Source organism: Nyctibius grandis, chromosome 29 (assembly GCF_013368605.1).
Source record: "Nyctibius grandis isolate bNycGra1 chromosome 29, bNycGra1.pri, whole genome shotgun sequence".
NCBI lineage: Eukaryota > Metazoa > Chordata > Aves > Nyctibiiformes > Nyctibiidae > Nyctibius > Nyctibius grandis.
In genome coordinates this window covers 1,215,434-1,230,701 of record NC_090686.1, presented here as the reverse complement: position 1 = coordinate 1,230,701, position 15,268 = coordinate 1,215,434, and the positions used below count along the sequence as shown (strand labels likewise).

General features: G+C 46.1%; 1 protein-coding gene across 1 annotated transcript in view; it reads left to right on the top strand.

The window, feature by feature from the left end:
* RBM6 (RNA binding motif protein 6) overlaps window positions 1-15,268 on the top strand; it is a 59,186-nt gene that overhangs the window by 15,301 nt on the left and 28,617 nt on the right. The window contains exon 6 of the mRNA XM_068419869.1: window positions 7,579-7,652. Within this exon, the coding sequence (XP_068275970.1) occupies window positions 7,579-7,652 (74 nt within the window). The remainder of the gene's footprint in view (window positions 1-7,578; window positions 7,653-15,268) is intronic.

Sequence of the window (15,268 nt, the reverse complement as noted above, 5' to 3'; positions counted from 1 at the left end):
GGGATGTTTCTGGAGGTGTGCAGCAGAACTGTGCTAAACTGAGGCCTTTTGTTTCCTTTCAGGAGTGATGCGGTACCCTCGGGAAAACCCCTCTGAAGGGTGGATTTGTGCCCAGCTAGTGGCTTCCTCACGAAGAGAGCTTGGCACCAACCCCATGGAGTTCGATTAGGAGTAGATCCCACAAGGACTTATGTTCTTTGGTTTGGTACAAAGAACGTGCTGTGGGTTGATGTGAGATGTCTCTAATACACACTGTGGCACAGAGGTGCATCTTGCCTGTTGTACTAATCATACAGAAGACAACCTGGCTCACCATCAAGGCTGGTGCTAATGCACCACAGGAAGAATAGTCTCCATTTACTGTGTTTAGTGCTTTGCACAGTGAAGATTGTGTGGCCCGCTCTACTGCATCAGCCACAAATAAGGGCACGCAGATCTTGGGCACTTGCCGAGAGCTGAAGTGATCATCCACAAGCTCATGAGATGCTGTAGCACACATGGAGTTTCCTCTTGAGGCACAACTAGATCACCCACTCATCAGCAGAGTTCTTGAGCCTGGAGGGGCTCGCCTTTCAGAAGCTGGGGAAATATCTTCAGCTCTGGTCTGTGTGAAGCAGTTGTTTCTTGTTTGTAGCCAGAACAACCCGGCGAGGACTAAAAAAGCACTTAGTTGGAATCAGTCCGTGGTCATCGATACCAGTCCTTGCCAGTTTTCCCAGCTCTGTGGGCAGTAGGCTTTTGGCTAGTCTTGCTTGATTTCAGGGCAGTAGCACATTGTCTTGTGGAAGCAAAAGGCGTTCTTGCCCATCTTTCCTCATCTGTGATGTGGAGGCTTAGAAAATAGGAAGCACAAATCTGTTTTTAAGTCAGTGTGATAGTCATCAACCTTGGTTCAGGGTTATAAGGTCTGTTCAACAGAAAAGGCAACAAGCACATTCATCCATAAAACATGCTCACAGCCTTTTTGACGTGCAGAATCCTTCTCTCTGTAACCGCTTTTACAAATGTGCTCACCCTTTTTGCATCTCCAGCACAAAACTTCAAGGCTTTTCACAGTGTGCTGACATTACTGCATTGATTGGTTTTCTGAGTCATTTGTGCTAAATGACAGATCGTATATCCTGGAGACCACGTTCACATCAGCAGCACTTTAAAACCAAGTTCCTGTCTGCAACACTTTCCAATGCTTGCAGCTTCCAGTCCTCTCGTGGAGTTTTGTGATGGCCCCAGCCTTCCTTGGATTCCAGGTTTCTGTACAAGTTGTCTTTAATAAAGCTACAGTGTGTACGATCTTAGTGTTGTGAGTTTTTCTCTCCTCCCCACTGTGCTGGTGTACAAACTACCCTCCTTCTGGGCCAGGAAGGGTTGGCAGTCATTTGGGGCTCTGACTGTTGTAGTTCCTGTAGTTTATGGGGCTGCCTGTGTCTGCGTTTGAGGGCATCTCAGGCAGGTCCTTTCTGGGTCTAGTCCTCCTGGATGGAGGGCGGAGGATGGACTGTAGTGCTCTGCCTTTCAGAGTATAGCTGTGTTTCATATCCTGTCGTTTCAGTGCCGTTCTCTTGTGCAGCGCTATCGTGAATGAGTGCATAAGAATGTACTTTTTTATACAGAGGGACAGTATGAAGTGGCAGGCCTTTTCCCAGCAGCCAGGTGTGGCTTGTAAATGGTCAGCCTTTGAAAGGAATTGGGGATATGGCTTGTTGCAGATTGTCCTGTTTAGTATTCAACAGCAAGCTTTTCTGGTACGGCTCTTCAGCTTGAGCAGCTCTGAAGACCAATTTATCTGTGCAGTAAAGAGATCTGACAAATTTATGGACACTCAGAATCCACCAGCTGGTATTGAGAGAGCTCTTGATTTTGGCTTCCGAGCTTGTGTTAGCATAGATGGATTGCCACCGTTCCCTGCTGTGCTGCGGGGGTGCCCTCCGAGTTTCCAGACTTCGGACAGCTTTATTTTCTCTGCTTGCCACCGAAGGCACTCTACTGTTGCCCGTCCTCACTGCAATGGCAGGACTCGCTGCCTAAGCATAGATACAGCCACTACTGTGCGTGTTCAGGAACTCCTGGCTTCTTGGGAGTACTGAATGTATTATGCCTGCTAGTAAGAGTACACTGTAATAGCATAGAGATATGGAGAAAGTCCTGTGTTTTCCAGTATTTTCTTGTGATGAGGTACTCACTCTTTTTAGTATGGATGACCTACATCTGCATCTTTCCTTGGAGGAAACAGAAAAACTTGTGCATGGGGTTATCGGAGTATTGCCAAAGTCTCCCACAAGTGAGGTGGCTCTTTCTATCAACCAAGGAATAGCAGATTCTCTGAGAAGAGTGTGCGAAATCCTGTCTCCACTACCCAAGCTGTGCAAAGGTCAGCGTGTGAGGTTGCAGATTCCTTCAAGGGATGTGGAAGTCCTTCATATTCACTCCATACTTTATGCCATCGTTGCATTTGAAGCAACAGAACTTTCTTCTCCAACATGAGTGAAACTCTGTAGAGGGTTTCCCCAGCTGCACTCTGCTCTGCCATGCTGTCTCAGGAAAGAGCAAGCAGCAAGAATGTCCTTGCTTCAGCAGGCTGGCCATGGCTCTGCTTTAGTGTGCTCGGAGTCCTAGAAGTGCCCAAAACTGCAAACGCTTTTATTCTGTGGTAATTGTCTCATCCTACAGGAAAAAACACAAGTGGGTTGAGAAGCTCTCTGCCTATGGAGGCTCCATCATTATCACCTTCTGCTCTCAGGCTGCTTGACCCCATCTGGCAGATGCAGGGACATCCACCACGTTCGCAGCTGGCCCAGCTGTTCAGTTCAGCATAGTGTATTTTGGCAACCTGCTATACAGCGTTACTTTAGCAGGAGGCCATCTTCATACCGTCCAGGCCAGAGGAGAGAGTGTGTCCATATTGCACCGCAGCAGATGGGGTTTGTAGCAGTTGTTTTTGAGAAGGCAGGTGACAGTTCACCGTGGACTTAAAGACGTGTAGATGTGACACTTAGGGACGGGGTTTAGTGGTGGACTTTGGAGTGTTAGATTTACGGTTGGACTCAATGATTTTAAAGGTCTTTTCCAACCTAAATGATTCTATGATAAGTTTACCTGATGCCTTAAGCTTGTAGAGAGGGGTAGGAACGTGACTTACTGCGTGCTCGTTCCTAGAATCATGGAGCTGGATCACCTCTCGAATTGGATGCCTTTGTCATGTTGCCATCGTGCCTTCTTTCCAAAGGTATACTTGGGTTGACATAGGCAGGGCTGCTCTCGTTACGTGATCTTTTCATTGGGCCTCCTAAAATTCCAGAGAGATTTTTTTGATGTCTTCACACTGCTTACAGCCCCTATCAGAACAACATTATGGTTTTCCTTTATTTAGATCTTTGACATAACAAACTACCATGAAGTAACACATTACTATGTGTCAGTTGTTCAGCAGAAACTGTGTGTGTATAGAAACAAGTCTTATTTTAAATCCCAAGTCTTTGATCTTTTTATGGGAAGCCAAAGAACAGTGATTTTAAGTCATGCTTTCAGGATTTTTAGCCATACCATGGCATGCTAACAGGGACCTGCTATTTGTTGTCAAATTTCACTTCATTAAAACACATCTGTTTCAGAGGCAAAATATTCCTTATTCAAATGTTTGCAGAGCAGCTTCCTGGAGCTCTAAATATGTTCTTACTCCTTAAGTGATCGTGCCCATTTACAGTGCAGAAAACAACTGAGCATGTTTTGGGAACATCTGTAAAGGATTGTATACATATAGAAGCACTTAAGGGCAAACAGAAGTCCTCTGGATTTTATGTGCACGCTCTCCTTGTGTTCTCCTTTCACCCGTTGTATACAGCCTGTGGTACTGCAGACTTGCACAGCTGAGATGTAGTTAAATAAGGTACAAAAGTCCTTTTACACAGTAAACATGGGGGGAGATGAGGACATGCATGCTTTATGGCTGTGCTGGGGCCAAAATCTGAATGAGTTCAAGTGGTGGAGGACTATTCCTGTTGGAAAGTTCCTTTGGACAGTGTAACTATGCTGCAGCATGCTCAGAGGTTGCGGGGGGGAAAATATTAGTTCCTTTTTTGACAGAGAGTCTGTGTTGATCGCATATACTTCTGCCAAAACATAAAGCACTTCTTACTGCATTCTGCTTTTTTGTGGATCCTGACACTGTAGTATTGTACTAATCAGTAAGCGAAGGGTCAAATTAAGATGATACCAGGATTTATATCTTCATGTGGAACCTTGCATATGAATTTAGGCCACCTTAGACAAAAAAAACCCCACACTGTAGTCTTCAGCAGTGATATTGCTTTGCTGGTTTGATCTCTTTGGTTTTACTGTTATGACCTGAAGAATACCAGTGGATGTCCAGGAGTTCCTATTCACAGGCGACGTCAGCTTACCTTGGGATGCCTGTTGAACCAATCCCTGCCATTAGGTGCCTGGCCCCGTGCCTCTGTCAAAATCCCCTGCCCTGCTTCTGGTAACAGCAGCTGAATTGCTGCGTTCTGACAGGGAAACTGCGTGAAGGCTTTGGAAATAAAAATAGGCAAGCTCAGCAGCTGCTACAGAAAGAGCTGAACCAGCCCTGCAGAGGAGGCAGGGAAGAGGCACAGCAGTTGGTGGCAGGAGCCTCTCTAGCTGCTCCCCCTTAGGAACCAGCCTCAGGTCACTTGGTTTTGTTTCAAGTGTTGTGCTCTGGGTAACGTGATTATTGCAGATCACGGAATAATCAGCGAACGCTGCATTTTGAAGGTGCTCCGTAGCAGCGCCGTTGTTCTACAGGCCTCTGTTTCAGTGGCCTACGATGGAAGGATGCTGTGGTGGAGCTGGGGGCAGGGGGACAGAGCAGGGGTGCCGTACTGTCCAAGGCTGGTGTTACTCTGTAGTTCTCGCATACTGAGCATGCTTGTCAGATCTATGCAAAGGGGTGGATCTGGGGGCAGGGGAAAGGATCAAGCCCCTGCAGATCTTCATCAGCGGTTTGGAGTGGAGCAGCGGCTCCAGGCTACTCTCTTCTTGCATCGCTGCTTGGGTGCTCTCTGTGCAAGGACAGCTCGTAGCAAATTGCAGAACGCTGCGTCCCTCTGCAACCTGACCACAAGAGCCGAACATCTGGCCTGAAGCTGCTCTTTGGCAGGGTACGGGGCCGCAGTTTCTGGTTTGGGTTCTCACTGTACACGTTACTGCGGCTATGCTTATGTGAGGGGCTGAGTTTGTTGGGGGAGGTAAGAAAGTGCACAAGGAGAAGTGTGCTGGTCTTCCCCTTAACTGTCTCCACGTAATGCTTGGAACGATCCGGTAGTGTGCATTCCCCTGAGTGTCTCGGCTTTTGTATCTACATACAACATTCAGCATTGCACTCTCAGTTGTGTCATGCTGGATTAAATCCATGTCTAAACAACTCAGTCGTTTCACCACAAGCGGGATGTAAACTGCCTCTCATGGTGGAGCAAACAGAGTGAAAACTTCTGCAATCTAGCTTTCTGTCTGTCAGGAGACCCCCTACTTCATATGCACGTGGAAATAAGATAGCACTCTCATCCCTGCTTGCTGATTACGGCAGCTTTCAAAAATCCTCTCCATGAAGAGGAATCGGGAGCCTTACAGGCTGACAGATACCATTCATGCAGCCCTTTTCTGAACAGGAGAGAGAAGTGACTCTGTAGAGTTCTGGATTTGAGTAAGACTTTAAAATGTACCGTGTGAGCCTGCCTGCTGTGCCGTCAAGTACCAGAGGTGTCTGCCCAGAATGCAAAACAGTCTCCCAGCAAGGGGCAGCACTGCTCCTGGAGAGCGGCTCTCTTCTGCAGCGAGGAGGACTGCTTCATTTTCCCAGTGTGGTTGAGTGTGGCTGGAGCTGCAGAGGCTGGATGCTATGGGAACAGCTGGTGAATTTGGTTCTGTTGATTCTGCCAGCTGAAACCGTACCTCTAGTTCCAGGTGCCCCCTTCATGTAGGAATATCGAGTGGCTTTAGCTGCATTCCGCCACAGGTGGCATGCTGCTGGCCTGCGTCTGTCACTGAGCTGAAAAGCACCCAGATTGATGAATTTCCCTCTAGGGTAATTATATTGACTAAAATAATATAGGGAAGGGGAATAAATTTCCTATGTGAGGTAGGGGAGGAGCTAGGTTCAAGTTGGAGCCTTGTTATAACGGCAAATATTTGAAGTCAGGATTGTGTCGTGAGAACAGTGTGCAAAGAGCTCCTGGAATAATAAAAAAAATCAGTAGGGTCTGATGATGAAATAGTTTTGTGTGGTCTTGTCTCTGCTGTGGTTAAGTGCAAAGATGGTAAAGAAACAGAGAAGGTAAAATCGGAGAGTGCAGCACATGCTCTTTGGTGTAGGCTTGGGGGAGACGGGGGCTGTTTTCCAGCAGACTGGAATGCCTTGCCTGAAAGAAGCACGCATGGAGTTACCTTCCCGTGGAAGGTGAGGGGCAGAAGTAGTAGGAACCAGATATGTACCTGGTTTGAAGGTACCAGTGTTGAGATGTGCATCTTTAGGAGAAGAGACAAGCTCTTCACCAGGACATCTAGGTGCCTAAAATGGTACGATCCACATGCAGACCAGCTTTCCTCTCTCTCCTAACCAGCCAGAAAAACAGCAGGAGGAGGGAACCAAGCCTTTCCTCTTGCTGTTTGTCCCTGTAGAAGCGTGTCAGCCCATGATCATCTGGAAAGCACTGTTTTGGAGAGAGGTGGCCTTGGCGTGTGAAGGGTGAGGTTGTGACTTGAGGTTGCTCCTCAGCTCTTCAGTTCTTGGAGCTACTTTCAACATCAAGGATGACTCTTAGGATGGTCTTAGCTTCTGTAGTGTTCACCCTACACTTTACCGTGGGACATAACATTTCAGTGTGGGTAACTGGAGTACATAGTTGAATCGGTGGGTCCCTTCTGCTGCTGACTGAGATGATAGCTTTCCAAGGAGCGAGAAGAGTAAAGGCTCTCTAGGTTCTTGCATCTAAACTTAAGCTCCCGCACCCTCTTGTTACATGTGCAATAACATCTGTACCAAAATGAGAAAGCTGGAGTTCTCATTCCTGCTCCACTGCACTTTTTCATAATACAAGGGATTGGACTTTAAAAGTAAGCAGGTGTTGAAGGAAAAATAGCAAAGGCAAAGCAATCACGTTAGTTCTTTCTGAAATATTGCCCAATTAAAATGCTGGCTATTCACGTAAAACACATTTGCAGCAAGGTACTTCGAAGTGATTTATCAACACTTGCTTTGGAGAGTACTGCCTCCAAGGTAGCACAAAATGCGAAACTAGCAATGGAAAATCACTGTGCCTTTAAAAAAAAAAACAAAGCAATTATTTCTTGCCCTAAGGAAGGGTGTGCCTGTCACTGGGTTGTGTAAGGGGAAGTGGGAACACTGTACTATTAACATTCGTGATAAACTGCACAGTTAATCATCATCCAGCTAGTCCCTGATTTCTCTCCTTTTCATTCTGGAGTAGAGGGGTGGTGGTTAGAGGGTTTGTCATTGGAGGGAAAGGGAAATTGAATATTTGATGTGGCTTTCTTTATGACAAGGCACTAACATGACTCCCGTCTGTATTTAAATGCTGTCCCCAGGTTACGACTATGGCTATGTCTGCGTGGAGTTTTCACTCTTGGAAGAGGCCATCGGATGCATGGAAGCCAACCAGGTTGCTTTACACTTCGGTCAATGCTGCTAGAAGATTTTAAAAGCTTTTTTTTTGGTGGGGTGGTGGAAAGCCAATAGTGTGTTTTGAACCATTCAAAGGAAGATCTGTTGTATAATACACAACACTGCGGTTTAAATGTTGTTTCCAGAAACTTGTAAAAGGCTTAGAAATGCCAGTGTGAAATAGCTGCTGGACACCAAATGGTCTGCCCTCCTCCCTAGCGTGTGTCCGCACACTGGCTAGAGGCAGAGGCTGGTACCTGGCAGACTCCTAACGCAGGTTTTGTCCCTGATGCTTTTGTACTTACACTGAAATCCAGTCGGAAAGAGGTCTGCTGGCGTCAAGTGCCTCCCCCGGCTCTGTGTGCACACACACATCCACACATGACTGTAGGTGAGGTCTCTGGTATGCAGCTCTGAGTCAGCTATGGCTGGCACGCTCCACTTTTCCATACGCCTTGTGTGTGGGAGAGATTCTTAATTGTGCGTCTCCCCCATATCTGTCCTGTCCTTCGGCAAGCGGGAGCTGCAAACATGAGGACTACCCTACGTGCAGTTGCGCCTGGTAAATCTGGATGTTTCCAGCCCTTAAAAGTTCAAAATGGCTTAAATCCCCAGTGAATAAGTACCCAAGAGAAGCCTTTACTCTGACCTGATGTTTGAGGCTAGAGCTGTTGTCCACCATACACGAGCAAGATGCACAAAATTTGTTAGGTAAAACGTAGATTCCTGTCTCGCACCACCCTCCCTGTGCCTTGGAACTGCAGGTGATGGATCACTCAAGAAAAACCACTAAATGATTGATCCCCCTTCCTTCTCTGTATCCCTTAAGTCTCCCCTCTGCTGCCCTCTTCCTCCTAATTTGCCTGAGTAAGGATCCACATCAATTATCTAAAGCCTTTTTACCTGAATCCCAAGTCTCGCTGTCACGGGAGGAGAGTTGTGAGTCAGATTCAGAGCTGTGCATCTGCAAAAATGTGCTCACAGTTAATGAGTCTTCACAGCTGGGGTTCCAAAGGTCCCGCTAAGTGCTCACATTTGCCTCTATTTTCAGTTACAGAGGTATTGCAACTTACAAAAATGTTTTACAGAAATAATTCTGTTGCTGGGAAAGAGCCTGGCACATTCCCACTGGGGTGGTGGTAGGGAGCACAGAGAGAGAAGGCTCTAGAATTAATTATTACTTTTACCATCAGTGACAACTTTTATTTCCCCTTCAGTGTTGCTACAATTCCCAATTTATTTTGTTGTCACTGTAATTATGTATGACACTCCTTTTAACCAAATGCCTCTCCATATTCTCTCCCCAGTGCTACTCACGTGAAATAATATCTCTCTCTACACGAGAGCGATTCCTAAATACTTGGGAATTTGGGAATTCCTCTTTTTCCTGTTGTTGATGCCTACTCTACCCCTCCTCCCATTTGGAGCATCCCTATATACTTGGACAGGTGTTTGACTGGATCAGATTCAGTCCATTGCTACAACAAAGAGCCTGTAAACACCAGTCCATAAACTGAACTGGGGACTTAGAGGTGCCCAGTAACTCACTGTACACACGTGCACATGAAGAGGTTCTGGCTGGTGTTCATCTGACACTTACATTGACCCTTCCCAGCAACAGTTATAGCAGGCATTCGGGCTGGATAATTTTTTTACCGTGTTTCCCTTCCAGCATTCAGGCAAGGTGCTGCCAGAACCCTGTTAGCCGTGGGGGGATGGTCCCAGCTGTGCACTCTACCTGAGACACGTTAAAAATAGACAGGGTATGAAGTCTTCCAGTTTTCCTTCCTGCTATACATGGCTCTGTGTGTGTGCAGGGGAAACCTGGAAGATGAGCTGGTTGGAGGGGATCATCTCCAGAGCCTGCATGTGCCAGTCTTCGCTGTGTTTGAGTAGTGCTACAGTGGTTTGGAATTAGTGAAGCAAGAAAGGTGCTTTTTTGGCTTGGGGTGACCCAAGCTATATGAATTTGGTCGGAGAGTTGTAACCTCTGGGTTGCCTCGCATAGGTTAATTTCTCTACGTTGCTCTCAATTGGACATGAAAAAAAAATTAGCCTTCTAATTATTTAAATGAAAAAGGAAAAAAGAGAGAAGTAGTAAGATTTGTATCTGACCTGCTGCAAGGGAGGGAGCTGACTTTTCAGTTCTCAGTAAAAGCCAATTAGAGATATTCAGAGAGAGAGTTATGCAATTCAGTTGTCCTTACACAATAGATATGCCATTTTAGTATCCTCCAGGGTAAAGTTGTGACATCATCTCCTTAAACTGAGAATTAATCTGCGTTTTTACAAGCTTCAAAAACCAAAGCCTGTGTTAGCTAAGACTGAGATTCTTTGATAGTTCAGTTATTTTTGAAAGTTTATCAGCTATCCCTGTCAAATTCAGTCGCTTGTGAGAGCATAAATAGCAAAACAGCGTCAGCCCACAGTGACATCCTAGTCCGTCACTAGTCAACCTGCCTCTGTCTCAGTCATCTGTAGGCTGGGAATAAATAGCTTTTGCAGAGACAGCGTTTTTTGATGCTGTTTGATGCCTGTTTAACTGCTCCTGCCTAAAGAACAACTGTTTATATCCCTGTCTTGTATAATTCCTATATTGTGAAATCCTTTTCTTTTACTCAGCACAGACCAGCACCCACTTAAGATCATTCCCAAATTTGTTAACTACGTATTTACCAGGTCCAACTCCCTCCATTCAGTAGGAATGTGTATGTGACCACTGCAATTTCAGGGGCCTTCCTACTAAGTACATCATGATAAGCAAACACCCATCTTCTGTGCTGCCCTAATTTTGTAGGGAATTTTCATTCCACTTTACTAATTGCTGCAGCTAAAGTAATGAAAATACCCCCCTTATTAATTGCTTTGCCTTATTGATTGTTGCGCTGGCACTTTATCACAGTTCAAAGGTCCCACTTAACGTGCGTGAAACGTGGTGGGTTGCGGTGTTGGGCGGCAGGTTTGGCTGGGCGACGTGCCGCTGCCAGCCCTCCCGCTGTCTTTGGGAGGCTCTTTGCCCCGGTAGCGTGGATGGGCTGTTGAGTTGTTTTGCAGAACCCGGGCGCAGCCCTTGTTGCAGCCCGATGGTTGGTGATGCTTCTGTTGGTCTTTTGTTACGAGTTGGCTGTCGTTTGACTTTTATGAGAGGACACCTCTGTTCTGTCTGTGCTGAGCTGCTTTTCCTTTGGGGGGGCACAGGTATTTTGAATGGAAAATGGGGTTTCTGTTTGCCAAGTCACATGGTTTCTCCTAAATAATCTTCCCTTCCTTCATTCTCGTTTCGAAAGGTTGTAGTGTGGTGTGGCATTTATCTGATTGCATTTTCTTTGCATTAGGGGTTGCTGTAGCCCGTGGTGCAGTAGTGCTCCTGGCTGGGGGCACCAGGTTGGCTTGTTGGGAGACAACTTTGGGAATACATCCCATGGCTTCTGTTCTCCATATGCATTGGGATCCCAATGAGTACTTGAATTCTCTCATGTTCCTCCTTCATCTGTAGAAGAAACACACGTAATAAGCTTGCTATTGGGTGCAAGAAAGTCAGGTGGGAAATGAAATACCCTTCGCGTACTGTCATGTATCATAAAGGCAGGTGAAGGAGGAGAAATGGAGAGATCCTGTCTCTGCTGCCTGGATATTTTACTGTTGTAGCTGAGGTGTGGAGCTGGTTGTTATACATATGGAAGCAGAAGAAGCTTTTTTTAAACTTAGGAATAAATTATTAGTCTTGACTGACTATGTAGTATTGTCTCCAAATCCTCTCAGGCCTCAAACTTAGCAACACTGGCGTCATGAATATTTCATAGCTTTTGTTGATAGTAACTAGCATCTTTCTAATCCTTTCCTTCTGTTTCTTAAGTAAGACAGCAAAAGTGGGAAAGCTATAGCATGAACTTTTAAAAATACATACTTTGTAAATTGTTGTGGAGCTCTCCAGGTGTGTGCTAGAGTGGTTGTTCCAAGACTTGCTCTTGTGCCTTCCTGCACTGAGACCGGCGTGTCCTGCAGAGTGGTTTCCCTTGCAGTGCTGTGTGAGCTGGGCTCAGCTTGCTGAGCACAGCGATACCTCCATTCCCTGCTTGGTTCTTACTGGAGAGGGATATTTTGTGCTTTACTGGAGCACATCCCACCACTGTGCAACTGGAAGCATCAGCAGTGCCTTTCTCCTGCTCTGAGCCCGTCCCCTTTTATCCATCCACTGCAGCGCTTTCCTGCATTCAGTGTGAACACAGCCTCTGGCACAGATCAGGTGTCACAGGATTTTCAGTGTAGCTGTTGGTGTTAAAATCCACAAGATGCTGTGACAAGCAGGCAAGGCCTAGGACTTTCTGGCCTGAAAACATTTGCAGTAACCAGTCACAGCTCTGTGTGGCTTCCCAGTTAAATACTGAAGGAGCTTGTGACTATCCTGAGAACGCTTCCGCTCTGGTGACCTGTAGCCTCAGAGTATTTCTTGAAGCCTGTGATGCAAGGAGCGTGTTGCAATTTGTAACAGAAAATGTGTGTCCAAGCATCAAGAATAATTGTTTTCCTTTTGGTAGGATATGTTGAGTTGTGGAGTCTGGCATTTTTGTGTAGACTCTGCAAAATGCCCCCTGTAATGGAAGGTGACACTCGCCTCAAGGGTATTTTCACAGGCTGTCTGGTATCCATCATTCACTCACTTGATGATGTCACTCCATCTCTTTAGCTTTAACCTGCACTTGAGGGTGGTGGTGACAGTTGAGTATGTCCACAAATGTACTGAAATCCATTTGCGTGTTAGGCTAAGAGTGCTGGAGATGGCCTTGCTTTTGATATGTCCTCCTTTGATTGTCAGCTGACATTATCTTCTGCTTTTCTCGTTGTCTCGTAGGTGTGTGGATTTCGCTCAGGTCGTATCATTAGCATGGATCTTCCTTTTCCCTATTAAACCTGTCCTGCTTTTGACTATGTGGATTTCAAGAGTTACCTTTTGGAGCCTTCCTCTTGGAGTGTGTGTATAGAGAGGGGAAAGACTTGTATACCTAGGCAGTGTTTCTTCTATAAACATCCTGGTGATTTGGGAAACACATTATGGAGTAGTTTTTATCATCCAAGTGACCAACGGAAGGTTCCCTCCATGTAATCAGATGAGCGGATTTCCAGGCAGCAGAGCTGATTTGGGTTTTTTTTTTGTGTCTGATTCAGTGTGTGACCCTGTCACGAGCTCACCCTGATCTTACGTCACTGAGGCTTAACATGTTGAGTCAATCATTTGTTCATTCCCACTAATCACTGCATTGTACCGTCATTTAATTGGAGTTATAAGCCTCTGAGATCTGTACGGAAGTCTGCAGTGGGAGGCTCCTGGTGCTGAGCAGAGGCTTGCCTGTGAGTAAGCAATTGGACCTGCCTGCGATGACCTGTGACAGGGCTGGGTGCGGGGGTGTACGTGTGTATATCCTGCAGTGATGTTGTGATAAAGGCACTGTCTGCTTTTCTGTTCGGAACGGACTGACTTAATCTCTGCGTGCTAGAGATCTTCCGTGTGCAGAGAAGGGTGTCTTGTGTTGTCAAAATGTAACTGCTAAAAAATTCTGGTACTGAAAGCACTTCTCTGGACCTTCTCTTCTGTCACCTCGATGTCTTCCATCATCTCAACCGTTCAAGCCATGCGAATCCTCTTCGTCTCTTCCTTTGGCACAGGAGGTCATAAAAGATCTGCCAAGACTTCACACGCTCTTCCTTCAGCCAGTGGTAGCTGCCCATCAATGTGTTTTTTCTAGCCCTACCCAGATAAAAAACTACAATCTTCTTGGCAGCTCTGTCCTGCCTCGCCTCAGGAAGCAAACAATGCTAACCAACATATTTTAAAATAAGTGCACTTTTAACTGGAAGAGTTGAGAAGCTGCGTCTTCTTGCTCTACTTGTGTGATCCCAGCTTGCCCTGTCCCCCTACCTCCCTGCTCTTATTCCAAAACCCTCTCCTTCTTTTCCCCTTCAGCCTCACCTTACCCATGTGATGAGGACTGTATGCTTTGTTGTTGCTGCTGCTGAACTGCTGCTCTGTAACGGGGTTGTCTCAGAGGACAGCTTCTGGGTGAGCTGCTTGGAGCATGCAGCAGATGTGTAAGCAGGACTTCCTTAGCATCTCTGCTTGCTGCTGGGGGTGTATGGCCCTGCAGGGTTATCTCAGGACTCAAATATTGCTGTCTGTTGCAGAATTATCTATTCCGTGTGCTGAAGCTCACTTGGGCTGCTGTATAAATAGGTTGTTCCAGGTAAAGCATCCTTCCCTACCCTTCTCCACAATGAAACTGCTTCCCCTCTGGCCCCTGGGCGTTTATGTTCTGGTTATGAGTTTGTCAGGGTTTTTTGCCAGTTGACATTAGCAAATCTGTGTGATAATATATCTCTGAAATATCCCTTCTTTCCCTGTAGATCTCAAACGCCTTGTTGATCAGGTATTTCTCTGTTGGGATAGATTCTCTATTTACAACGCCAGGAGCTTGAGCTGGCAAACATTAAGGAATAATTGTGATTTCCTGAAGTTTGTTTAAATAACTTGATCCATGAGTGTTGCCAAGATACGTGTCCAGTCCTCTGTGGCTGATTGATGGTGTGATGTGATATACCAGGACTTGCAGTACATCGCTCACCCCTGTTGGGTACCGCATGCTGCTGTGCAGCATCCGAGCGTGCGTGGGGGTGGATACTCCCGACGCTGGTGGCTCAAAGTGACGAACCACTGTTGGGCAGCTGAACCTTTGGTCACGCCCAGCATGGCTGTTGTAAAAATAGGGGCACTTGAAAACTTTTGCTTGTGAATATGAAGTGCAACGTGTACCACGGATAAGTCTGCCCCTTCCATAGGGCTCCAGTTGTATTGCAGAGTGCTCGTTGGCAGAGCAATGCCTAAGCAATAGTTTTGTTTCAGTCATTGTCTATGTGCGAAGCGTTTTCCCGAGTGACATGGCATCTGGCATGCTCATCCTTTGAATTCGTTTGTGGGTGAGATCTTGCCTTGAGCTAGGAAGGATTTGAAGTAGTCCTTGGATGCATACGCAGCATACAGATGCTACCTGGCTGTGTAGCTGTCAGGTCCTCTCCTCCTAACGTGTTAATGGAACAGTTGTGTGACAATGAGGAAATCACAGTCGCAGATGCTACGTATAGGTGCAGTTTCACCTTAAAACGAAGAGCAGTGTTTTACTGCTGGCTGCTCTTACTGACAGATTGTATATTTGTTGTCGTGTTTAAATTCATGATTGGTTGATTTTCTCTGAAGATCTGTAGAAACTCTAAATATATTCTTGTGTAACCGTTTGGAAGTTGTTTATCATTGTAGCATCAGAGCGCTTCAGAGGAGTACGGTAAATCAGCTGTAGTACAGATAGTGTGTTGCCACAATTGATAGATTGTGTACGTGGTCAGGAGGTGATTTTGGGTTAAGATGTAAAATCCCTTGATCAAGCTCCTATATGAAAGTTAGTAGGACTCATGCCACTCATTTGCTTTGATGCTTTTGAAGTCATCCTTCAAGTAAGCTGGTGACTAACAGAACTGCAGATGCACTGTCAGAAATCCCCTCTGTGCTCTTGGAAGTGGGTGGTGCTGGTGATAAGACTGAAGTTACTTACAGGAGACACAGAGGTG